The following is a 27,050-nucleotide window of genomic DNA, read 5'->3' as shown; positions in this document are numbered from 1 at the left end:
AACTAATAATAAAGAGGCTAATAGCTGTTCGTACGTGCCTTAGCAGTTATCTTTTGTATAACGAAGTCTTTTAACAATTGTGTAAAGATACGGTATGGATTTTGAGGTGGTTGGTGGAGAACTAAAAGTGTTAAATGTAAACGGTTAAGAGCTTTGAGTTAAGAATGATATTAACCTAAGAGTACAACGTCCAAAGACAGAACTGCATGAATAGGAAAGATATCCTTGTAATCCCCCCCGCCCCCCCCCCCAAAAAAAAATGAGCCAGAAAAATATAACGCTATAGGGATGCAGGGTAGATTGTAAGGTTTTGTTTTCGTCCCGATAAACCTTTTTTAGTAATGTGTTAGAAAGATTAGAAAGGACCACGCAGTTCTGCGTCGAAAGGGAACGTAAATGGTTATCACGAATAGGTTGCTTCAGTTATTTCCAGAAGCGCAACTTCTTACATCACAAATTGTAGATAAAGAAAAATAATTATTAAAAGAAAATGGATTATTGAAATCTTTTTCCCATAAAGTTACAAAAAACTGCTGAGGTAATATACCATTTCGTTAAGTTACTGAAAAAAGAAAATCGAATTTAGCTGTGATAAAAAGGGCAAATACCATTTCGTTAAGTTACTGAAAAAAGAAAATCGAATTTAGCTGAGATAAAAAGGGCAAAATCACAACTTCGACTTTTATTACTAATTTATACTTTTTTTTCTTATTAATGTAACTTTTTTCTCTCTCTCTTCCATTCTCATTTATCTGGTGCCATCGGCATTCTGTGTTGCGAATTCCCACGTGAAAAGCAAAGCGAATTTGGAATACTTGTCGTGACACTTAGCACACTGCCAGTAATGCCAGAGGAAGAGGATATGGCAACACCTGCCGTTTCATGACTCAGTTTCATCGAGTGAACTCCTCCGCTCCTCAAAATAGTGCGTCTCGTCGTCTATTTTTGATTTTGTTCTCTTGAAACAGTCGACGGGAAGGTGTTCAATCAGTGAGGTTGATCGCGGGCGATTCGGTCGGTATGGCACCGGAGCGAGGACGGGCACCGGTACGCGGGATGAGAAGCTCTGTTCGGAGCCGCGGGTCATCGTCAACTACGAGTGACCCGCGGGAAAAGGTCAAGGACTGTTGTCGAAAGGTCGTGGCGTTTATGTGCACACAAGTTGGTGTAGGTGGACTAGTGGTGTGTTATGCCATCATGGGCGCATGGGTGTTTATCGCTATTGAAACCCAAGAAGAATATAAACAGATCAGTGTAGTGCAGGAATTAAGGACGAGCTGTGCCTCTGATCTTTGGAATATTACTACCGTGCAGAATGTGTTTAATGAAACGACATGGAGACAAGCTGCTGATCGTGTCCTCGAAAAATTTCAAAACGGCGTTGTGCGATCCATGAAAAAGGGTTACAGTGGACAAACTGTGAAAGAAATGTGGTCTTTCCCAGCAGCGTTAATGTTTTCCTTGTCCATTTTCACAATGATAGGCTATGGCAATTTAGTGCCTCGTTCTAACTGGGGAAAAGTAGCTACCATGCTCTATGCATTGTTTGGGATACCGCTATATGTGTTGTATTTTATGAATATGGGAAAAGTGCTAGCTCAGTCGTTTCGGTGGCTGTATACAAAACTCTATCAGTGTAGCTTGGAGAGTAGCCGGAAGATTGCAAAAGAAGGCGAAGACGATGACGACGATGATGAGCTGGAAGTACAGGAGCCACCTAGAATAATAGTTCCTTCCACAGCGTGTCTTTGGGTGATGGCTGGCTATATTATGACAGGCACGATTATGTTTGCAGAATGGGAGAAGTGGAATTACCTAGATAGTTCTTACTTCTGTGTAACAAGTTTGTGTAAAATTGGAATCGGAGATTTTGTGCCTGGCGCTAACATTCTTGAATCACGGGATGGTAATCAGACCAAGTTAGTAATAAACTTTATCTATCTGCTTCTTGGGATGGGCCTAATTGCCATGTGTTACAATTTGATGCGCGAAGAAGTTCGAGTGAAGATGAGAGAAATCAAGCGAGACTTGAGTAAGTGGGTGGAGGAAGTTCGTTTGCGAGCCGTGGGTTGTTATAAACGGGACGATCCCCCAGGTCGTCGATATTAACTGTTCCACTCCTATCATTGTTCGTGTTGTCAGAAGTAAGTGCTCAAAGCATCTCATTGATCGTGAAAGAGTTTCAGTTGTGCTGAAGATACGTCAAATTTTAAGTGTAAATGGGTTAAAAATATTTACACGCAGTTTTGCAATAAAGCATACTTTTATGTGACCCACATTAAATAAATAGTATTCCATGGAGATTCTTCATTATAGCAGTAACATTAGGAACTACCGTTGTGTAGAAATTCCGTGTGAACTGACAAAAATCGTCAATGATCTCAGTATTTGCGTAGATGATAAGTTGTTTCTTCTCTATTTTATGTTATGATATAGTTACAGGGCTTGTGTGTAACTTTTAATTGATACTCGAAACAAAGTATAATGTTGTGGGTGTCTGTGAATTTATACATGAGTTATCAAACAAAGGTAGATCCTTGATGAGTATCACACTTAAGTTTGAAACTGGACAAGGCTTCAGTGATTGTTTAGTAGGTTTCCAAGAAAACTACTGAGTACAAAACTGTGAAACTAGGTAAGTAACTTAATTTTATAGTGTTCATTATCGATTAGCTGGTTAATGTTTATGAAATAAGGATTTGACAGTAGCTTCGTAAAACTAATGTATAACAACGATAGACTTACAAATGCGAATTCAGTCGAAAGTAGTGGACCTATAGCTTCCGGTCGCAATAAAGAGAGAGAACGTTAGAGATGTTTTAACATGTTTTTTGGACGCTGAACGCAAAACAAAGAAGATTGTGTGATTTCTTACAATTATTAAGTATTCCGTCTTTTAGCAGGTACTGGGACTAATGAGGCTTTTATTTATTTATTTAGGTTTGAACCTGAAAATGTTTCACGTTTCTCGATCTTCAGTTTCTTCTTTAACTCTCAATATTTTCTTCTATTCTTCAAATCATCGATTGTGTTCTTCTTCTTCCTATTCCTCGCTTCCCTTCCATCTTTCCTTCTATGGTGGTGTAAAGAAGACAATTTCTTCGCAAGATGTGTCCAATCCAATTGGACTTTTTACGAAAGATGGTGGCTAGAAGTCTCCTCTTCTCTCCTCTCCTTCCTTCGTTTGTTGCTTTATCCGTTCATTTTATCGTGTCTATCTTCCTCCAACACCACATTTCGAAGCTTTCTAAATATTTCTTCTTTAAGTTCCAGGGTTGGCTGGTTTAAACCTTGGTTTAAATCAGCTGTTTTTTTTTTTCAAAAAAACCAACTGGTTTAATCAAAAAAAAAAAAAAGAACAAAAAATGCTTTAAATCGTGTAAAGTTCATGGTGACGTTTCCACATAACAAACCATCTGCATTACGTTTATCTATTTTTCACTTTTTAATCAAGGGGTCCCGTGTTCAATTCTCCGTCGAACTACAACCCATCTTTAAAATGTAAAACCAAGTAGCGATTCGAGGTGTCCCTCTAAGCAAAAGTCTTCTCCGTGATAACCTTGGTATTTCACAAGAATGTTAAGCCTAAAATACGAAACGAAACCAAATTATATATTTCTACTTGCCTGAATGCCTGTTGTTTTATAAAGAAGCCAAGGTTGCTTAAATATATTGATAGAAATTAGCAAAATTTATCAACTGGCTACGTAGCTTCCAACATCAGCTTGGATTCGACTTTGTTTTAATTTTATGGAATGATATCTACATACCAAATTTGTAATTTAATATCTCAGTTTTAGCGTAGTGATTATGATACGTTGACCTTAAAATTTTACATACAAATACATTTAAAGTAATAACAGGATTTTCCCAATGGCTAAAGCGGAAGTTTCCCGATTTATATGTAATTTTGTATAATGTTTTTACTTGTGTAACTCTTTATCTTTTTGCCCTTCTGAAATGAATCTTGACAATTATATTACAAACTAGTCCTATGTAAAGATCAGTACAACATATTTTTATCAGGAGTCAGTCCTTCGTGAGTGAGTCGGCAATCGCATTTGTGACCAATTAGTCCCGGTTCCGTGTCCAAATGGACAATTTCTCTCGGATGTAAGCCGAGAAACGGTTTGGATTCCGCTTTGAGCTTATGTGACCCCTTCCAGCATAACCTTGTTGTTGCATAATAACACCAAGGTGAAACAAACTAATTTCTGTCAATATCTAATATAAATACATAGAGTAAATTATTTAAACAAAAAAAAAAAAAGTGGTTTAAACCAAAAAACCAGGTTTAAACCACAAAAAAATGTTTTTTTTTTTTCTTCAATAAAAACCATGGTTTTTGCCAACCCTGCTAACTTTTCTAATGTCCAAGTCTGAAACATATAGTCCAATACTCTTTATATAGCACTCGATCAACTTCTTCCTTGGTGCAATAAGTGTCTTTCGCCAAAATACTTCCCAGATACTTGAAACTATCGAACTCTTCAAGTTCTCTTTGTTCTATTCTGACCTGTAAGAGCGCGTTCCCACGGGATATTCTCATAACTTTAGACTTTTCGATGTTGATTTCCATTTCTTATAGTTTTCGAGTGTTAACTATTTTGTCAATCATCTCGTGTAGTCCTTTTTCGGTTCTAGTTATAATATATATTGGAAATAATAATAAAATCTGAAGTTGTACTAGTGTTTACTACTTCCAGTTTCAGTAGAGTAATAACTGAGATCTATTCTTGAGATTCTAAATGCATAACAAAAATTTATCTCCTCACCGATTTTCTCCTCCTATGGCAATCAATATTGGTATCAGAAGTGGTAGTAATAAAGAAATAAAGTCTTGGATGGAATTTATTTTTGACGTACTGTATCCATATTCACGGAGAAATTAAATGTCGACTAAAAGCAGGGAATTCGTGTTACTATTCGGTTCAAAATCTCTTGTTGTTGCGAATTCTGTCGAGGAATTTGAAGCTTAAAATATACAAAACGATAATCATGCCTGTTGTTCTGTATGGCTGCGAAACATGATCACTTACTCTGAGGGAAGAACATAGACTGAAAGTATTTGAGAACAAGATCCTGAGACGAATATTCGGACCCAAGAGGAACGGGAATGGGGAATGGCGGAAACTTCATAACGAGGAAGTACATAATTTATATGGTTCACCCAACATTGTTAGGGTCGTCATGTCTAGGAGGGTTAGGTGGGCGGGTCAGGTAGCTAGAATGGAAGAAAGTAGAAACGCTTTCAAAGTCTTGACTGGAAGACCAATCGGAAAACGACCATTAGGAAGACCTAGGCGCAGATGGGAGGATAATATTAAGATGGATCTAGCAGAGATTGGAATACAAAGTAGAAACTGGATGCAGTTAGCTAAAGATAGAAGTCAGTGGAGAGCTTTTGTGAACGCGGCATTAAACCTCCGGGTTCCATAGGCCATAGAGTTAGTTAGTTAGTTAGTTAGTATCCATATCAAAGTACTACTCCTTGCTATTAATGTTTTTCACGTCAGCGATCTATTGAAACTGAAAATTGTAGATTTTCACCACTTCCAAGTTTGAATAGAGGGATAGAAGTCAAGAAATTTATTCTTGAGACGCTCAATCCGTTAAAAAAAAAAAAAAAAAAACGCCATTTTTCATTGTCTTTTACCGTTTTTGGTTTATGGAGCTTTATTGAAACCGGAAATGATAGTGGATTTACTACACTTTCGGTTTTAGTAGAAATGTGTGTGGAGACTGAATCTGTTCTTGGGACGTTGAAACAAGTCCAAAAAAATCGCTTCTCGCTATCTGTGACCGTTATTGCTCAATGGTGATGGACGTTAAAACCGGAAGTGGTTGATTTGTACACTTCTGGTTTGAATAGAAGATCAAAGGGGAGATGAAACATAGTGTGAGAACGTGAATCGATTCCAAATAAACGCTTCTCTCATTTTCATACTGTTTTTAATCTGGTACCTGTCAACAAATGGACCGACGCCCATAACAAATCCATAAGACTTGCCATATTTATGCGTAGCATATTTGGGAAAACTAAAAATTAAAAATAAGTAAATATTGTTTTATCAATGGCCTGAAATATTATGAGGATGATGCGACATTCTAGTATAATCGTCCCATGAGTTATCGCCCGTTTGGCTGCTTGTATCAGTAGCTATCGTTTCTCTGAAGAAGCCAACCAATCCTCCAACGAAGACAAAGCTACAGATCCTGCAGTTCATATATGCAATCAATTCTAATTTAATTTTAGCAACAAAGCTTTTGAATGAAATGTTTTAAATTAACCCCGTAGTGGCGACTTACTTCGTGGTAGTGACCTCACCTTCTTCAAATGCTTCCGATATCACACGTCGTTCTTGACGGAACAAGATCAGGTATGCAGATAATACGGTTATTATTAGCTAGAACCAAAGAAAGACTACAGGAGATGATTGACAAAATAGTTGACACTAGGGAAACTATATGGAATGGAATTCAACATCGAAAAATCGAGTCATGGAATGCCCCGTGGAAATGCGCCCTTACGGGTCAGAGTAGAACAAAGAGTACTTGAAGAGGTCGATCATTTTAAATATCTGGGAAGTATTTTGACGAAAGACGCGTACTGCACCAAAGAGATCAGGTCGAGAATTGCCATAGCCAAAGAAGCATTCAACAAAGAAAGACCACTCTTAACCAGCAGCCTTAATATTAGACTAAGGAAGAAGTTGGTCAAGTGCTATATATGGACCATTGGACTGTATGGTTCAGAGACTTGGGCATTAACGGAAGTTAAAGAAGATATATTTAGAGAGCTTCGAGATGTGGTGTTGGAGAAAGATGCAGAAGATAAAATGGACAGAGAGCGTAATAAACGATGTTTTAAAACAGATAGGAGAGAAGAGGACGCTTTTGGCCATCATCCTCCGCAGAAAGGCCAATTGGATTGGAAGAACTTGTCTTCGTGCCGCCATAGAAGGAAAGATAAAAGGAAAATGAGGAATAGGAAGAAGAAGAACCCAAGTGATCAATGATTTGAAAGATAGAAGAAAATATTAGGAGTTAAAAGAAGCAGCTGAAAATCGAGAAATGTGGAAGAAACTTTTCCAGACCCCAAATTAAAATCAAGAAAAAAGGGGAAAAAACCCTCATTAGTCCCAGGACCTGCCAAAAGGCAGAATACGTAATAATAATAATAATAATAATAATAATAATAATAATAATAATAATAATAATAATCGTTGTAGTGACTTCCAGTGCAGTGTTTGGAATAGCATAACTTCTAGTAATTAGCATGTTCGCGTCGGAGTTTTGTCATTTTAAATTAGGTTCTTTAAACACCCCTTCAAGCAACTGCTTCGTTAAGGCATTAAACCTCAATAGCTCAACCTCTAATTAAGCTAGGAAGATGATTTTGGTATCAATGTGTCCCTAAAGGATGAAGCTTTCCGCCTATATGCAATTTATCCATGTGGGGTGGGGGATACCACGGCGGAAGTGAGAAAGTAAAGATCGTGTTTTTTTGTTGGTTTGCATCAGGTTTATTGGGGGGAAGCATTCCCCAGTTGGGGTACACTCATAAAAATTAGTATATGAAGCATTGAAGTAGTCCACTACATGGTAATATCTTGTGTGTGCACTTATTGCTTATATGGGGGAAGGAGGGAAGGGGCAAAGTTGGCCAATTTTTTGAGTCAGTTTTTTAACGTAAATTTTCATTTATTTTCAGAACGGTTCCATATAAGACAAGATATATCTTCACTGGATTGGTCCAGAAGCATAATTGTTGCTCTATATGATGTGTGTAGCAAAAACGATGTGCATATAACGTGGTACTGTGGTGGGGAGGGGGAGAGGTTATTAGCGATCGACATATATTAGCGTCAGGCAGACAAGCGATAGTGCAGGGACCAACATCTATTAGCGTGACGCACGTACTGAGACGTTTGCTGTTTCTTTTTCTTAGTTGTCCCCGCTGGTCTAGTGGGTAGTGCATGCACTTGTACACATGGTTCTAGGTTCGATTCCCGGTGGGAGAGCATGAAAATTTGATTTCACAGTCATACACTTTCACCGTCCCTATTAGCCTAAAGGGCATAACCGTAGGACGTTAAACTAAAAAATCTCATTCTTCTTATGAAATGAAAAGGAAAGTAAAACTTCCAGTTAACGTTCCACAATTATGTCCTTTAGGCTAAGGGAGATGATGATTAAGAAGCTTCATCCCGGCGAAATTAAAATACCGCTAATTTTCAGTAATCATGTGATATCTTCAAATGCATAAAAGATAATAGAAATGTGGAACAAGAGCGCCCTAGACAATATCATTTTACATGAGATACCGTTATCACGATTCACTTATCTGCTTTTGATTTCGAGCCATTTTGAAAATCGGCATTTATTTTCGCGTTTGTATACGGCTGAAAACGGAAAGCCACTAGAAGGTGACTTGTGATAACGCTATCTCATGTAAAATAATATTGTCTAGGGCGCTCTTGTTCCACATTTCAATTATCTTTTATCTATTTGAAGATATCACATGATTACTGTAAAATTAGCGGTATTTTAATTTCGCCGGGATGAGCCCTCTTAAGGCAAATGAATGATTATAGAAGAATTGGTGGAATGAGAATGTGTGTGGAAACGGGAGTACCCCGAGAAAAACAAGGAACTTACCACTAACAATGTTGTCCACCACAAAGTTACTTGGTCGGAGATCGAACCAGGGACTCCACACACGAGGTAAGCGCTCTACCATTGAGCCACCGTCCCCCTTTATTATTATTATTATTATTATTATTATTATTATTATTATTATTATTATTATTATTATTATTATTATTATTATTATTATTATTATGAAACAAAGTACCAAAAAGACAGAAAGCTGATGCATTGGCCACGCTATCCAGAGAAGAATATTCAACCACACGTTCTGGTGCTTCATTAGTTGGTTTACATAATGCTGGGATCATATCTTGATTAAGGCTAAGACTGTTTGGTTTCCTTCGTCCCTTTTTGTAAGCATTTACATTTGACATTAGATGAAAAGCTAATTAAATCTGTAAATTCAAACTAAATGGCAAGAAAAGAGTAATTGTGGAATCCGAACCTTGTAATCTCTCTCTCTAAGTAGGAATGAAATCGTCTGCATACTAGTCGGCGGGTGAGCAAAACAGTTGTCATGTGGTTTCTAAAACACAAAACAAAGAAAGAGAAACTTTTTAAGAGAAATTTTGGAGAGCTGCCCACACCCACAAATGTAAATGACTTCATTTGATGGCCTACATTTTGTTGTCTTCTTTCAGTATTGCCCACTTGCTATCAAGAGATTCGATGCTGTTAGTATAAAAAGAAAATGATCTTTTGGGCTCTACGATTGATCTCGCGTTTGTTGTACTTCAGCAGAATTGTTTCTCGGCCGGGTGGTTGGTTGCCTGTTATAATATTTACTTTGTCAACACATTCTCTTATAAAGTGCAATTGACAATAAAGACAGAGTTCCAGGAATAACAGCAAGTAAGCAAACATTGTTCAATGTTTTCTTTTTGTAGGAGATTTGTTTAAAGTGATTTTCTGCACTAAAGAAATTTTAGGTTCCTGTGGAATGCTGTATTGCACTTGACATTCTTAAAACCCAGCTTTCCATGGATGACATTTTCTTGTTTCTTTAAGAAAGAAATAAAAAAAATGAAATGAAATCTTTAAGTTTTACGTTCCACGTTTATGCTGGTTAGGCTAAAGGAGACGGTGATGATGAGAGATGAGTGAAATGGTGGAATGAAGAAAGTGGGAGGAAACGGGAGAACCCCGAGAAAACCCACGAGCGCGGTGTTTGTCCACCACAAAGTTCACTTGGCGGGGTCTGGGATCGAATCCGGGACCCCAAGCACCAGAGGTGAACGCTCTACCACTGAGCCACCGCAAGAAAGAAATAAGTGTGTGTCGTTTCTCATTATGAAACTAAGGTAAATTTTTAAATTACAAGGGTCAAAGGTTCTAACCAGAAGTCATAGAGTTATGCTCAATCTATAGGCTATACAGTAAAGCTACGATTATCCGCAGAATTGGGTGGCAAGGGCACTGCAGATAGCGAAAAATCACGGATAACCCGAAAAGAAACTAAAAACAAGGTACAAACGCGAACACGGATAACCCCCCCCCAAAAAAAAACTAAAAATGAGGTGCAAGCGCGAAGAAAATACAGTATTCAACATAAAAACTGTTTTATTGTTTGTATTGCCCGGGTCGTGAAGGTCAGTGATCAGAGAAAGTGAAAGCCATGACCAAAAGAGAACAGCAAAAGCCTGCCACTCATCCACAAATTCCGAGAAGGCCTATAGGATTACGATGCACAATAAACTTGTTAGTAATTTTCGATCTTCCATTGTAGGGCCAATTGTACTTTCCCGGTTGTGGGCATATTTTTTTTAGGTTCGTAATTAACCCTCCAGTGGTCGCCCGCCCGATCTTACTTCGCAGTGAACAATGAATGTAATTTACTACCACGCAAATCACTCTTTCCAATTCCCGTTTTTCATACCTTACAACAATAGGTTTCTGCTTATTAGAATAGACTTGCACTTCGAAGCGTGCACAATTGTTGTAAATATTGATTTTTACAGTGCAATGTATTTTTATAATTTAGCACATACAGTACTTATTTGCATGCGAAGTGTTATTCCTAGCGACTATTTATGAAAAATAATAATTGAGCGTGACTGGGTCACGTTTAAAATTTTTTCGCAGAACTTGTAGATAATCGGGGCTTTACTGTTTATGAAACTAATTTTCGTTATTTCTTACCATTTCCGTTTCTTACTATCTACTATCTAATGTGCAATATGGAAATCAGTCCTATTGAAACCGGAAGTGTGTTAATATATTTTTCAGTTTCAATCAAATCTAGATTGAACCTATTCTTGAAACAATAAGTTCATGTCAGGAAATGGATTCACGCTGTTTTAAGTTTGGAGAATGGGCAACAATGAGTTACCGTAGTTCGTTGAAATTTTGATCATTCTGTAAATTTTGATCATTGGTGGGATTTGGTTAAAAAGTACGTTAAATTAGAAAAAAAAAAGTCAACAAACGACTGAGTCAGGACGCCCTGTATAGTAGAAGCAGTTATGTGTGCGCGTTCAACAACAATGGACGTGAAAGAAAACCTTTTCGCTCAAAAAAATGAAAAGCTTTTTGAGTCCAGCCATCTTGAGTAAGATTTTCTTGTCCTCATTCACACCAAGCAAATGCTGGGACGGTTTCTAATAGGGATGTCCACAAAGTTTGATTCTTGGAGATTCGATTTTCAGAGCCAGTTCCAGACCTGGTTCCGAAAACACATTTCCAGAACCGAATTTTAGGAACCGGTTCCAGAACTGGATCTTAGGAACCAGTTCCAGACCTGGATCCGAAAGCCCCCAAAGACCCGTACAGGAGGCACAAAGTTCACCTTTAAAACACTGCAAAGAGATCCATGCGCTTGTGCCTTCCCCTCCCAGACTCGCTTGTGCCCATCAGAAAAAAAAGTAGGTGTTTAGCCAAATGAGTTTGCCAGTTACCCGTTTGTTTAGCCAAATGAGACAAGCGGCCGCCGCCTGGGTGCCTGCCTGTCGCTTCCACCATTTCATCTAGCACACTGTTTCCAGCCTGCTAGCAGCTCGGGTTTAGTGTAGGGATGGCCACAAAGTTCCTGTTCCGGCGAAACCGGTCCCGCGAGGAACTGGTTCTTTGAGATCTGGTTTTCAGAACCCGTTCCAGACCTGGATCCGAAAAACCCGGTTCCATCATCTCTAGTTTCTAACATAGGCTACACCCCGGCCTCTTCCTTCTTCCCCCAATCCTTTCTTCCATTTCCTCGGATAGTGTGATCACCGAGGGATGTCATCCCTCATGCGTGTCGGGCTAACATGATCATAGATGCCGAAAGCCCAGAAATCTAATTCCTCGTTCTAATCTTTAGTACGTGATGTAAACAAATACATGTGTTCTAGGATTTTATTGGTTATAGATTGGATTGGATTTGAGTTTAGTGTCTCGTTCAGCAACGAGGCCATATGAGACATAGACCTACAACATGACATATGATTTGAAACACGAGAGTGCTCAGTGTTTTGTTGGTAATAATGCTATATTATTAATGTATAGTTGTGCTCAGAAATGTATTTTTAAAAAGTTTCGTGTTCAAAGCAAAAAATACTGCGAAGAGAAAAGTGTTACACGACTGTGGAAATTAACTATTTTTAAAAGAAAAAGAAACTGATTTGCATGTACATAGTTTCTTCCTGTAGCGCCGATTTTTCAATACATCAAACCCAAACGCGTTAGATACTCAATCAAAGCAAGCGGCAAAGTGATGAAATTACCTTGTTTGTTTACATCCAATATGTTTCTTAGAATGGGTCCAGTTGAATTGCTCGTTATTGTAGTTTAGTAACAACCACGCACATCTAATAAATGTAGCTTTTTATTTCTGTGTGAGACGACCCTCCAGTTTACGTGGCGGAAACGAGTGTTGCAAAACTAATTCTATGGTTCAGATCTCTAAAATCCTTGTATAATTGGTAATACACGGCCAGATGTGATAATTTAACTGTAAATTGTAAGTACTTCCCCTCCTGCGCTTTATATCACATGCTACCATTTACATAGGAACAACTTTTTTTCTTTTTCTGCAGGTCATGTTGTTGCAAAAAAGCATGGAGCCGACTCTCCTACGTCAGGAAAACCGTGTTAGACATGGAGTTGGTGGACGCAGGTAGTGGCGTTGGAAACGTCCGGGTCCCTTGACCACAGTAGTAATGTCAGAAATCGGGCCCAGCCCCAGAGGTTCCAGAAATAGGGTCCCGAAGTTTTGGGCTCGGGTTTCTTCTATTCGACTATGGAGGTCTTGAACGCGGGTGGTGGCGTTGGAAATATCTTGGTCCCCGTTAGCACATCGATAATGTCAGAAATGGAATACGGAACCGGAGATCCCAGAAATGGGGTTCCGAAGCTTTTGGTCCCTGCTATTCGTCTATTAAACATGAAGTTGCTGAACGGAGTTGATGGCATTGGAAAGGTCTTGTTTCCTTGAGCATAGTGGTAATATCAGAAATCGGGCCCGCGGTTCCGAATACATAAAAATGGGATCCTGAAATTTTGGGCTCAAATCCCTTCTATTCGACTATTCAGCATTGAATATTTGGATGCGGGTGGTGCCAATGGAAAGGTCGGGGTACCATTAGCCCATCGGTGATGTCAGAAATAGAATCCGAGGCCCGAGAAATGGGTATCGAAATTTTGGATTCGGGTCAATTCTATTTGCCTATTAAACATGGAGTTATTGGACGAGAGTATGGCGTTGGAAATGTTATGGTCCCTTGAGCATAGTTGTGATGTTAGAAATCGGGCCCTGGCCTTGAAGCCCCAGGAATGGAGTCCTGAAGTTTTGGGCTCGGGTCCCTTCTATTCCTCTTTTAAACATAAAATTGTTGGACGATGTTGGTGGCATTGGAAAGGTCGTCTGAGCTCAAGGTAATGTCAGAAATTGGGTCCGGATCTTAAAGCTGATTTCCGGGGCTACGAATCCGGAGCCCAATTTCTGACATTATTGCTCTGCTCAGACAACCCGAACCTTTGTAACGCCACACCCTCGTACAACAACTCCATGTTTAATAGGCGTATAGAAGAAACCCGTGCCCAAAACACCTGGATCCCTTTTTGGGGCCTCATGGCCGTGGCCCGATTTCTGACATCACCACTGTGCTAAGGGGACTCGGAGTTTTCCAACGCAACCATCTGCATAACAACTCCATGTCTAACAGGGTTTCTCTACCGTACGAGGATTTTAATGGAATTTTCTACATGCTCTATAGAGGTGTATAATTCGATTTTTAAAAGTCTTCAAGCCTACTAACTGTATTTCAATCAAACATGGCAAATATATAGGATGGAACGAGTACTTTTCGAGGTACTTTTTGTGCAGCTGTGTGAACCTGGGCCCCTGATAAGAGCTCCAAAATGTTAATATTTTTTTCGGAAAAAATATTCAAATTTATGGATCCGTGACACGTGTATGGTATGAGCATCAGCATCCTAACGTAAGTAAAAGTCTTCTTAACGGTTGATAGTGTTAATATCATAATTAACCGACTTCATTGTGTGCATGCTCACACATAACGTCAACACAAATGTACTGATTATTAATATTATTATTATTATGATTTAGTTTTTCTCGCAGTAGCGTAACTAAGAATGCATGGGCCTGGCCGCAAAGAATATCAAAAGGGCACGTAAAATTTCTAGAGAGCATATTGGCATTGGATGTTCCATCTAGTCAGTCACTACTTGCTCATATTACGCACACACATATTATGATAGTAATGATAATAATTATTATTTGAAGCAACTAAATGAAACAAAAAAGTTTCTTGAGAGAAATAGGCTATTCTTCTGAAATAAATTAACGCATGAAATGTCCACAACTATTATATAACTACCTACTGAATATCTGGTATATCCACCTGGTATATCACAGGACAGCAATAAGTCCTTTGGAGTGGAAATAAGCCTTGGTAGGTGACTGGGGGCATGGTACACCATATCTACAGAGACATATCAGTCAGTTACCATAAATTCCACAGAAGAGGTCGATGAGTCTTTTACGTTTAATGACATCCCAAAGGTGTTCTATTGGGTTAAGATCAAATGAGTTTCAGAGTCATTGCAGCAATTTAAATTCATCACACTGCACCTCGAACCATTGCACAACGATGATCTTGTGATATCGACCAGCTGAAAGATTCCATTCCCAGCTGGAAATACAACCGACATGAATGTATGTACGTGATCACCAATGACCTGCCGACAGCTAGGAGCCGCTATGGTGCCCTCCACACGCACTAACTCATAGTCATGAGTGATCATGTGAAGGCTCCTCAAATCAGACGGGAGCCACCACCGGCCTGTAGTCACTCTGCTTTACACGTTCGACAAGCTGACTGCGGATTTTGACCCGGCTATCAATGTGATAAAGGCAGTATCCTGATTTGTCAGACCTTGCAATGTTGTGCCATTGCTCTGGGTTCGATGATGATTGACGCGTGTCCATTTCAGTCGTTATCGATTATGCCGTGCGGTTAACATTTACACATGTGGGGCGTCAGATAAAAAGGCCCAACAGCGTACGGTGAACTGCATGCTCAGACACATTCGTGTCTTGTTCACTGCTATAGTCTATTGAAGTCTGCTATAGTGTTAATTGTGTCATAGTTTTTGCCCTATCCTGTTGTACAGTCCGCAGCAAAAAACCTGCAACATGAGCATGTCAGTTTATTGTGAAACGACAAATTCTTTTACTCCAAAAATAAGTGTATAGGGGAGAACGCCGAGGTTTCTTCTGGCGTAATTCCAGGGCTCGTAGCGTGTCACTTAAAAAAAAAAAAAAAAAAAAAAAAAAAAAAAATCAAGTTGGTCACTAAAAGTTACTTTTTTACAAATTTATCACTAAAAGTTACTTTTTGGGGAGGTAAAGTGACCTCTTCGTGTGATTTATGTTTTACATTGGCAGTTTTCTAAGAAAAATATAAAAATAAATGGAAAAGGGCAGGAAGATGTTCTCATTACTATTTTGAAAGCTTCAGTACTTGCTGCCACATGTGAAACAGTCCGCTTTATTCTCACTTCAGCTTTTATTCTCTCTAAAGCACAATGGATGGTTGGTGGTTGCTTAAGCTCTCAAGGTGGGGTTGAGAACCCTTCTGTGTCTATTCTTTCTTCTATCATAATGGTCGTTTAGTTTTCTCTCGTAATAGTTAACGCTCCGCTCAACGTTGTGTGTGTGTTTGTGTGGTTCATCATGTTCGTCTTGTGTTACGCTTCTTGTATGTTCTTCTTAAGAGTAGGTGATGAATTTGATTATTTCATGGCTTTGAGAACTCTCAATGCTAACTTAAATATAATATCTGGGATGAAGAAATTCGGAAATACGCCAGAAGTGATTCCACTTACTCAGAAGCTTCTTACCGGTACATCTGCTAAGTCTGCTTACCGTAACTACAAAGCATACTTAGAAAACCTATGAAAGGAGGAAGCTAAAACAAGAAGTAAAGAAGAAAAGATGAAACAAAACAACAAAGAGAGAGGTGATGGAGAAATTGACAAAGGAAGAAAGGGGCATGATGAGATTTTGGTAACTTTTTGGTCACTTTTTCGTGTGCTTTGGGTCACTTTTTCGTGTACTTTTGGTCACTTTTCAACTATTTACAAGAGACCAGACCACTATGAGCCCTGTGATTCGTGCCACTTAGACGTTATGTTGATTCCATGCGCTGTTAGGCGTAGTTTCACAATAACCTTACAGGCTCATATTGAAAGTTTTTTGGTGCGGACTGTACCAACCTCGAAAGTCTACGACGTCCGACATTTTTAATGAGGCGCGGCCGCCCCACCTCTTGTGGTTTGGTCTGTTGATTATTTCACTATCCTTTCCCCAACTTTGGAAAAGTACGGCAGACCGCGAACACCCGACAAGTCGCGCTTCTTTCGAAATGTTATTCCCAGCCGTCTGACCACCCTATTAAACTCGGATACATCGCCATCATTCCCCATTCAACACACAAGCATTACACCGACATGTTGAGTGAGATCCCTGTCACCATTTAACAAGTGGTTCTGCTGTGCCCCGTGGTTCTTACGTCTGCCCAAAAGTAGTGGGTGATCATAAGGTATTGGCTGATCAGTGAATGTTTTGTTAGCTTTTAGTTTACTGAATAATCGCTCAAATATTGCCATCTTCACATAAAAAGATAAAATATAGTTGCAACACCATATTTTTTTAACATCACGTAATTTTAACATCCTAACATAAAGTTAATCTTCGAAACTTAAAAATACATCCTTTTGCTCTGCCCCACCCCCCGCGCATTAATTGCGACACAGCTTTCTCGCAAGTGTTACATGAATTTTATCAGGATCTAATGACATCCTCTGGGGTTAGACCACGAAACTCCTAACAGCTGATAGTCTTAATACCGTATAGCTATATATTCACGTATAATTCCGAATCGCGTAGACCGATTAAATATATATAATATGGTTACGCATGTTTTCTAGGCCGACCCATTTTATAGGTAGTTAGTGCTTCACTTTTTAAGTTAAGACATCTAACTAAACTACTGGGATTACGAGAAAGTGGAAAAATTAAACTTTTGTAAGGGAAAAAAGTCAGGCGAAGTCAGGAGAAATAGTTTACAGAAATCTGTGGGAATCGTAGCTTCGGGAAGGGCTTGGGCAGCTCTGGGAAATATGCCTGGGAGAAATAACGTCGCCAAGCCAGAATGTCACATGTGTCTCATATAAGTAATAAAATATTCACTTACACAATTGAGAGTACCGGTAGTTGTAGAAAATACAATAAAGGCTCTATATCCAAAAACTATAATACATATAATATGTCCACTTGTGTTTCACTTACAAATTGGACAGTATATACTAAGAGAGTTGACACGAGCACACGAGAGTTGACAGTCGATACGTGAGTCGATCTTTCGCACGAGCTAAACGATATGTAGTCTAGAAAACAGTACAACCGTTTGGGTTGTCTAGCGTGAGGAGCTTCCAAGATACTCTTTACATTTCGAAATCCCTTAGAGTCTCTTCCTTGCAGTTATCCCAGCCCCCGCCAAGTGAACTTTGTGGTGGACAAACACCGTGTGCGTGGGTTTTCTCGGGGTTCTCCCGTTTCCTCCCACTTTCTTCATTCCACCATTTCATTCATTACTCATCATCACCGTCTCCTTTAGCCTAACCGGCATAACCGTGGGACGTAAAACTTAAAGATTTCATTTTCATTTTCTTCCTTGCAGTTGCCTAGAAGTATTCCAAGTCTGCTGTGTACAGAATAAGCAAAGAGCCACTCAGGTGTACATAGAGCATTTACAACAGAGAAATAATGGGAATTTAGAAAACAGTTTTATTAATAATCCCAATACTCTTCTTGTAAGTTCACTGTCTCAATGGGAGAGGGAGTACTAGCGAAAACATGATTGAAACAATGATTTTGGGACAGATTCAAAAACATCGAGCGTGAAGACTTCATTTTAGTCTAGTAAGATCCGTGAGATTGATAGAACACACTTTTAAAATTTTTATCGATGGTAGAATTTTCTGGAGTTGATCCGTTGCAGTGAGGCAACGTAGCATTCTGGGCTAAATATAACCAAACATGCCGTTTTAATGATGCCTTCCTTCCACTCGGTAGTTGACAGAGCACGCACGTGTTGCGGAAGGTATGGACAGAATCACGAGCACAAAGACGCTTTTATACACACATATATACATTGTCGATGAGAAGACTGGGCCTCTATTTTTTAATTGAATAAGAAGCTCATCCAGACGTTATAAACAACATATCTATTCTCCTTGTTGTTTCAGAAGTTGTTCCAAGTTGAAAAGACTATGTAGCTTAACATATGTCGGATTAATGACACCATTTATTGAATAGAGCATCATGCTATGTGCATGCATATATGCGTAGTGTGTGTAGATAATTTGGTTACACATTTGACAGGTTGTAACAATTGCCAGATGTGCATTCTTTTTGCTACAGTATACATTTTGTAAGCTGTGGAGGAAAATAGATTTAAGAATGTAAGATATGAAAATAATGTTCTTGGAGAAAGTTACTACTGTTCGGAAGAAATATGCTAGCCTCGAACACAGTTACGTTTTAAAATAAGAATTTTAATAATAATAATATATATATATCACAGCGTTCGTTGATATATTTCATAATATACCTCCAAAGATTACTATCAGATCCTAAAGAAATGTATATGGAACCACGGGCAAGATGTACTCTTTCAAACTAAAAAATGAATCAAGATCGATCCTGCATCTACAGGGTGTGTCCCAAAAGATAAGTTGAATTCAATGCAGATCAAAGTACAAATAAGTAAAAATTCTTCAGAATAGCTCCCTTGTGCATCGACACACCGTCGCCAGTGCCTCAGCCAGTAGTCGTACGCTTCGTGGAAGGCGTCGACTGGAATCTCTTTCAGGTATCTCGTTACGGCCTCTTTGACGTATAGTTGCTTTTCAAGTTCATTTTTTTTTTCTTGAAAAATAAAACGTCCGGTGGTGCCCAATCGGAGCTCTAGGGCGGCTGGAGTAGGGTTGCCACCTTGTGCTTGACCAGGTACTCGGTTACGAGGAAGGCGGTGTAGGACGGCGCGTTATCGTGGGAAAGCTTCCAGTTCGCGAAGATCTCTTTTCTGATGCGTTGACTCTTTTCCGCAGCTTTTCGAGGACTTAAACGTAAAACTTAACTGTCTGTCATTGCGGCACAAACTACTTGTAAATAACGTCTTTTGGGTCAAAAAAAAAAAAAAAAAAATGATGAGCATCACATCCTTGTTTGCGTTTGTGTGTGCAGAGAATTCTGTGTGTGTAACTCGGGGTTGTACTCAAAAGACCCATGTAACCACATTATCTTAAAAAAAAAAAAAAAACCGTTAGTTACTTTCACAGCGAGTGTTCACGCGAGGTTGTCACACGAAAGCCTTTTGATGTTCTGACGGTATCTTGGAGACCCTCTTGGCTCACACCTTTCACATGGCTAAATCTTATGTAAGAATGCGTTGCACTGTCGTTTTCGCAAAACAGATATTACACTTTTCTGCTAACAGTCTGACACTCAGCCGTCTATCGGAATTGGTCTTGTCTCTCACTTTTTGCGCATTTTCGTTGCATTGTGTCATTGATGGACGTTCAGGGCATTCCACATCGGCAACCTCCTCTCCGCCCTCCCGGAACATCATATGCCAGCGGAAAACCATTCCGTGGGATATTGCTTCGTCCCCGCAAGCGTCTTAATCATAACTATGGTTTCCGAACCCAATTTTCCAAACCTAACACAAAATGTGATCACATATCTTTGTTTTGAACGTGCCATCGTGAAGTCAAGCAAGGAGTCAGTCTAAGAGCGATCCAGACACGATAAAGGCGCGCAGGCAACCGGCGTGGATCGTGTTGCTTTCACAAGATCCCCCTACCTTTCCCATCACAAATCACCCCACTCCAGTCGTCCTTGTCGGTGGGAACACATCATTGTACTTATTTTGGGGGCAAACCCTGTATGCCGAAGCTATGCGCAAACATACTCACATGTATGTAAATGGATTGAATTGAGGAACTCGTCCTGTTTTTGAAGTCGGTTAAAAACATAAATTGAAAAGGATTCATTTCTACGAGGATTACTTTATGACTTTAAACCATACAAAGGTCGGTCCACATTTATGGAAACGAAGTGGAACGTCCGCCAGGGGCGCTAGAATCGCACAGACTGTAAGCACAGCAGAGCAATCAAAAACCAGTTGTGTGGAGAATTCGGTACCAGGAAGTAAAGTGCTCCGAGTGTAAAATGCCTCCAAAACTGACACCATTCTGGGAGGGGTACATCACCGCTCTTTCCGGCATCAGATACAGCTACAGTGGAATTGTGAAACAGGGTTCGTCCAAGGGTTTCACCATTTCCATGAAGGGTATTGCCAATGTACTCAACGCAACAAAAATACACAGCTAGAGGAAACGGGTGTGAGCACAGTGGCACGAAGACAACACCCCCGTCCCAAACGTACAATGGATGCGGTTCGACAAGTGCAGAAGTTGGTGACCCAGGAGAATCCGTCGCCACAAAGAGACATTGCCAGGAGTGTTAGAAGATCCAAATCAACTGTGCAGAGGATAATCAGCCAGGATTTACGACTGCAAGTGAAGCATAAGCCACGTGTTCACATACTCACGGCCAAACACATCCGGGAACGCAGGGTTCATTGCAAACGGATCTATGAACAGTATTTAGCGGGTGACAAATGGAAATATGTGGTGACGTTAGACGAGGCCTGGACCTATTTGTTAAACTCCAAGCGGATTCGAGCCATTTACTATCATCCCAAGAATACCAAGGACTATACCAATTGGATCCGCACGTGCCGCGAAAGTTTTCTCCGTGGCTTCATGGTGGTTGCAGGTTTTTTTTTGCCGTAAAGGGAAACTTCCCCTGCATAGAGTTGCACGAAATGTGAAAATTAATGAAGCATACTATCAACAACACGTTCTGGAGCCATTATACCGACAGCATATTCCGTCGCTGTATGGTGTTGAGGTGTCGAAAGTCTTCAGTCATCAAGACAAAGCAGCCAGCCACATGGCTCGAACAACTGTGGCATACATGGCCCGCAAAGCGCGTAAAACTGGAATCCATGCCATCCCATATTCAGACATCCCTGTCAAGTCTCCCGACGCTGCACTAATGGACTTTTGTGCTTTCAGGTGTTTAAAGCGAGCGATTTCCTTACGTCGCCCACGCACATTGACTGGCTTGTGGAAAGTTTGCAAGGAGGAGTGGTCCAAACTTGATCAGATTTCTGTGAACAGAAGCCTACTTCAATGGAAACTTCGGTGTCGGGCTGTAGTTTATAGTCAGAGTTGTCATATGGAGCACAACGGCTGGTGGAAATATGGCTTTACGCCCTAGCGTAGGAGACACAAAATCATTTCCATAAATTAATGTGGACCAACTTCTGTATTTCTCGGTGTATAAGAAACACACATTTCCGATTGTGCGGGAGAAAACTTTCATTGCACGTTGTAAATATTGTTTTGTTTTAAATACAGATATTTTAGCAACAGACATATGCGGAGTTAATAATGCGCAACTACGTGTAGAATCGCACACGCATCTGGGAATGTGTTAGAGGTCTGCACGGATCGGAATTTTTAGCCCGGGCCCGGCCCGGTCCGTGAATTTACAATGTGGGGCCCGACCCGAGTCCGAAATATGTTTTAGCATTTAGGCCCGAGTCTGGCCCGAGCTCGTGTGATAATCAACTGAGCCCGTAATAAGCCCGAATTACAGAAACTTAATAATTTACGCAAAATTTACAGCAATTAGAAGTTTAATTTTTGAAGTTGTACTTTAAAAATTCTCCAGAAAGAACGGTGTAATATATATGTCGTTGTACAGTATTCACAAAGTTAGGCCCGAAAAATATGGTTGTATATTCAAAAATTCAGGGCCCGAGCCCAACCCGGTCCCGAAGTGATATATGATTTGTAGGCCGGAGGCCGGCCCGCGGGCCGAGTCGGGCTTAGGCCTGCGGGTTCGGTCCGAGCCCGTGCAGACCTCTAGAATGTGTATAGCTAGTGTGCGTCCAGAGAAAGTCATACATAACCTACTATTCGACGATAAAGAAACGAGGAAGATATCAAACAACATAATATCGAGAATGCTTATTGAAATTGAAACAATCAAATACTCTGAGGTAGACATTCAGAGACACCGAAAAGAGGGACGCAAGATCGTTGTTGTTAACTTTCGTCGAGAGTATACATTTCTCGGCGGAAATAGAGTTTCTCAATACAGCAGTTCATCGCAGTAAAAATGCGTCAAAATAAAAACGATGATGATTTTGTTTTACGCTCTAGTCACCTTGCAAAATTGATATATTATCCTGTATGCTACTTAATTAAATCCAAACAAATTTACTTACTGAGCTTTCGGCAGTTTACAGTAAATTACATTCTCACATCTCAGTCTCACTGTGTCAAAGGAAATTAAATTAAAATTGATTACTGGAAATTAAATTACGTCTTAGTTATTGACAAAGTAACTACGTGTATTAGATATGGATTTTGTGTGTGTGTGTGTGTGTGTGTGTGTGTGTGTATGTGTGATTGTATACAATGAAGTATAGTAAGGTAGACTAGATAGCGTCGATATGCCTTATTGAGGTATGTTCATTCCCCTTATCTAAATAGACTAGATAGTCCATATGCTACATTGCGTTATATTCATTATATTTCCTAAATAGAGTGTCAATTTGCCACATTGCATTACGTTTATTCATCTTACCTAAATAGACTAAATAGTATCGGTATGCTGCTTTGCGTTGTTTATACCTCTTACGTAAATAGATTATATAGTGTAGATATGCCACATTGTTATATTTGTTTCTCTTACGTAAATAGATCACACAGTGTAGATATGCCACATTACGTTATGTTAATTTCTTTTACCTAGCTAGACAAGACTGTCGGTATGCAACACAGTATTATGCTTATTCCCCTTAAACCTCAATATATTGTTTATTTTTAGTTTAACATCCAACGATATGCTCCGATGCTAAGGGAGACGGTGGTCATGAGATGAATGATAATTATAGAAAGAAGGAAGTAGCAAGAAACAGGAGACTACCGAGAAAACTGACGCACATGGTGTTTGTCCACCACAAGGCCAACTTGGCTTGGGCTGGGTGTTACATTGTATTGTTTATTCCTTTTTACTTAAATAGACTAGATACTGTCAATATGACACATTGAGTTATGTTTATTTTTCTTTCTTAAACAGATTGCCAGACGGAGGTTCCGGAACCGATTGTAAAAGTTGTCGCTACTCTAGAACCAATACGTACGAAATAATAATTTTCTAGTATTACTTTAAAAAAATGTAGTATGTATGTTTTTACTTTCCAACTTTTTTTAAAAAAACAAATAAGGGTATGCTATAGTTGAGACATGACACTTTAATTTTCTAATAAAGTTGTTCCTATAGCTCCGCGAATTTAGAACGGACATTCGGTTTAATGAACGATGTAGCTACAGGTAAAAGGAATTTCCTCCTCGTAAAAAAAAAAAAAAAAAAAAAAAAAAAAGCAGCTACCCCCATGTTTTCTAAAAGTTAACTTTTATTTGCTTTCTAATCTCTTCTTTGATCCTAGGCATATTTCACGGAAGTGTCAATATACGCATGCTGCATAACTTAACCCTTGCACTACCAACGGGGGGGGGGGGTGTAATTTATGCCCACCACAGTATGTTTTTTGCACTTGCTCTTCTACTCGTTTCTTTAAAATGCTCAACATATTTATCTAAAGTGTATATCTTACGGTGATGCAAATAGAACGTTAGTGTGTCTCATAAATTTGCTTGGTAGGCCCGTCGTTGGTAAGTTAGAAGTGTCATTCCTAGATGGCAGTATAATAAATAGCTGTATCCCGCCGCCTTTTCTGAATTTTGGCGGGTTTCTTTTTTTGTGAGAGTTTCACGTTAGTGTATCTCATAAATTAGCATTTTTAAGTTGATGGGCACAAAGTACCCCCTTCCCTCCCCGTTGGTAGGAGATGTGACTGACATTTAGAAATGTCATTCCTAGATGGCAGTATAATAAATAGCTGTTAGTCTTATACCGAGTACTGATCACTTCAGTCATTGTAGATTTTTGGGAGATGTTCTAATTCTTTCTTTTGCAAGATATATTTAATCTTAACAAGTAGGTAGAAAATGGCCTCCCTTGGCAGTCCCTGTTACAAATAATAATATGCAAAATCTCTTCGTATAAAAAAGGTATTGACTGACTGACTGTTCAACGCCCAAGCGAAACTACTTAAGCTATTTGGTCTAGGAATTAATTCGTGCGGTTGGTACGCACACATTGAAGCTGTAGTACAAACACAAAATACATAAATACCTTAAGAAAAATATTGTCCATCGCTAGCCACCACTTTCGCCCATCTGTCAGGCAATGTACGGATTCCGTGGCGAAAGAAGTCCTCATCCTTGGAAGCGATCCAGTCAGAGACCCATGTTTCGATATCTTCTGAAGAAGTAAACCGCTGTCCAATCAAATCGTTGTTCATGCAATCAAACAAGTAGTAGTCCGAAGGAGCAACGTCTGGTGAATACGGCGGGTGGGGTAAAACTTCCCATCCGACATTTTCTAAATAGGTTTTGACCGGTTTTGCGACATGTGGGCGAGCGTTATCATGTTGAACAATAAGTTTATCATGTCTGTTCTCCCATTCTGGTCGTGTTCTGGTCAGAGCTTGCTTCAAACGCATTAATTGTCGTCGATAACGTTCTCCATTCATATTTTCACCCGGTTGCAGCAGCTCATAGTACACCACACCTTTCATATCCCACCATATGCACAGCATAACCTTTGCACAGTGAATATCTCGTTTTGGTTGTGATGGACCTGGTTCACCTAGGCCTTTTTTCGTTTAGGGTTCTCGTAATGGATCCACTTCTCATCACCCGTAATAATTCGATGCAGAAACCCCTTTCTGCGCTGTCGTTGAAGCAGCAACAATTCGCGAATGGTTTTTCGTCTTTCAACGTCTCTGTCTTTCAATTCATGTGGAACCCAATGTGACATCTTTTGAATCATTCCCATGGCTTTCAAGCGTTTGGAGATTGCTGTTTGATCAACGCCTAATGCTGCTGCAAGTTGTTCCTGCGTTTGACACGAATCCTGCTCGAGCAATGCTGTCAATTCTTCGTCTTGAAATTTTTTTGGCTGTCCAGCTCGCTCTTGGTCTGCCAAGCCGAAATCACCACTTCTAAACCGTGCAAACCACTTCTGACACGTTCGCTCAGCTAGAGCATGGTCACCATCAGGGACGGCGCCAGAAATGTTTGATGGGGCGGGCGGACCTAGTTGCTGGGTGGGCGGACAATGAAAATAAGAACTGGGCAATGTAGACATTTTTTTGGACAATAATTAAGCTTTAATCTTTAAACTCTTTAGTTAGCTAAGGCTCAGACCGAAATAGGGGAGGGACAAGGATAGGGATGCGCACGAGACAAGATTTGTGGCTGTCTCGTCTCGAAAATGTGCTGTAAAAGTGATGTATCGACTCGAAAAATTTATATTTTACTATTGGAAGAGCCGTGTCTCGACTCGAATTTTGTCAGGAAAATCCTGTCTCGACTCGTCTCGTGCGCATCCCTAGACAAGGATGTGGAAAACAGGTGTCTTGGCCTTATAGAAGGTACAATTCCGGCATTCGCCTGGTGGGACTGAAGAAATGCAGGACTTAGGATGGGCTGCGGAAGTTCGTGGCTATATGCTCGACCTACCGAATTCCGCGTAGCAGACACAATACCTCTACTTCCAGTTTTTTTTAACAATAATAACGGCGCGTATTGTGTAGTCGATGAAGTTCAAGACAGCTTTACCTTCTCTCCCTCCAACAATGCACATGAATGCATAAAAATAAAAAAAGGTTCAAACAACACAGACTAACAGATAATATTCTACCTTTCGTTAATATCATAAAATACACAATAAGTAAGTAAAGTAAAACAGGAATAAAATAGGCTATTGCAAACATTTTTATCTTTGAAGCATTTATTACAAAAAAGCAAGAGACAAAAAAGTATAAATCATTTATATTTTCTCTCTATATCCTTAATTTGTGCACATTAGATTTTTTGACGTGATCGCTATATGCAACATCAAAGATCTATGTTACTAAAAGAAATGGGGAAATTCGACAGCATAATTGTTTGATCATGCCTTACACAGAAATCTTTCAAATTGAAACTCAAGTTGAAAAAAAAATAAATAAAACAATTATAAATTGGATAAAGAAGTAAGTAGCAATTAACAAAACTTCATCATGATCCACAGAAACAACAATATATTTTAAACTATGAAGGGCTGATCACATGGTACGAACAAGCTTACAATTAACTTTTATACCTGCACTTTAATGGAGTGCATTGCGTTGATTGGTATGTCCTGTCCAACATCGAATAATTTTACCACATTCTCTACAACAATATTTATTACAAGTTTTCTTTCTACTGAAAGGAAACAAAGATCGCTTAGGCGACAGTTTGCCATTCGATTTCTTAGATATGTTTTAACCCGCCTAAGACACGAGAAAGAACGTTCACATGGTGTACTAGATACAGGAATGGTGACAGCAATTACGGCTAATTTGTGAATTTTATGAAAAGCAATTTTGAAACGATCCATCACTTCAGTAAACTGAGACACGGAGGTAATTTTGCATTGCTTTCCCTCCTCATAACGTTTCAAAACTTTCGGGAGAAGTTTCATTTCCGCCTCTACACTGTCGACATCACATCCATAATAACGTGCAAGTGGTTCAATTTTCTCAAATGAGAGGAAATGTTCACTTATAGGGTGAAGGCTGCTTATTCCAGTGTAAATTGGCGTTCAGCTGTATCTGGAATTATGTTTGTAAATAAAAGCATTGTTCATTGCAGAATTAAAC

General features: G+C 39.5%; 2 protein-coding genes across 4 annotated transcripts in view; both read left to right on the top strand.

Moving 5' to 3' along the window:
- The window catches only part of LOC145684208 (mitochondrial protein C2orf69 homolog), a 124,368-nt gene that overhangs the window by 34,394 nt on the left and 62,924 nt on the right, over window positions 1-27,050 (top strand). The window contains exon 1 of one of the 3 annotated variants that reach the window (XM_081756271.1): window positions 2,501-2,635. The exons of the other annotated variants lie outside the window; for them this stretch is intronic. The gene's annotated coding sequence lies outside the window, so the exon portion shown is untranslated. Of the gene's footprint in view, window positions 1-2,500; window positions 2,636-27,050 lie in introns of those variants that run through there. 3 annotated transcript variants of the gene reach the window in all.
- LOC145684209 (two pore potassium channel protein sup-9) lies at window positions 900-2,114 on the top strand. Its single transcript, XM_081756274.1, has one exon. It carries the CDS (start codon window positions 1,021-1,023, stop codon window positions 2,107-2,109), a length of 1,089 nt encoding a protein of 362 aa, XP_081612400.1. The 5' UTR covers window positions 900-1,020; the 3' UTR covers window positions 2,110-2,114.

This window comes from Thermobia domestica, chromosome 4 (genome assembly GCF_964235325.1).
Source record: "Thermobia domestica chromosome 4, izTheDome1.hap1.1, whole genome shotgun sequence".
NCBI classification, from domain to species: domain Eukaryota; kingdom Metazoa; phylum Arthropoda; class Insecta; order Zygentoma; family Lepismatidae; genus Thermobia; species Thermobia domestica.
Note: the sequence above shows the minus strand (reverse complement) of the source record. Positions and strands in the feature narration are given on the sequence as shown.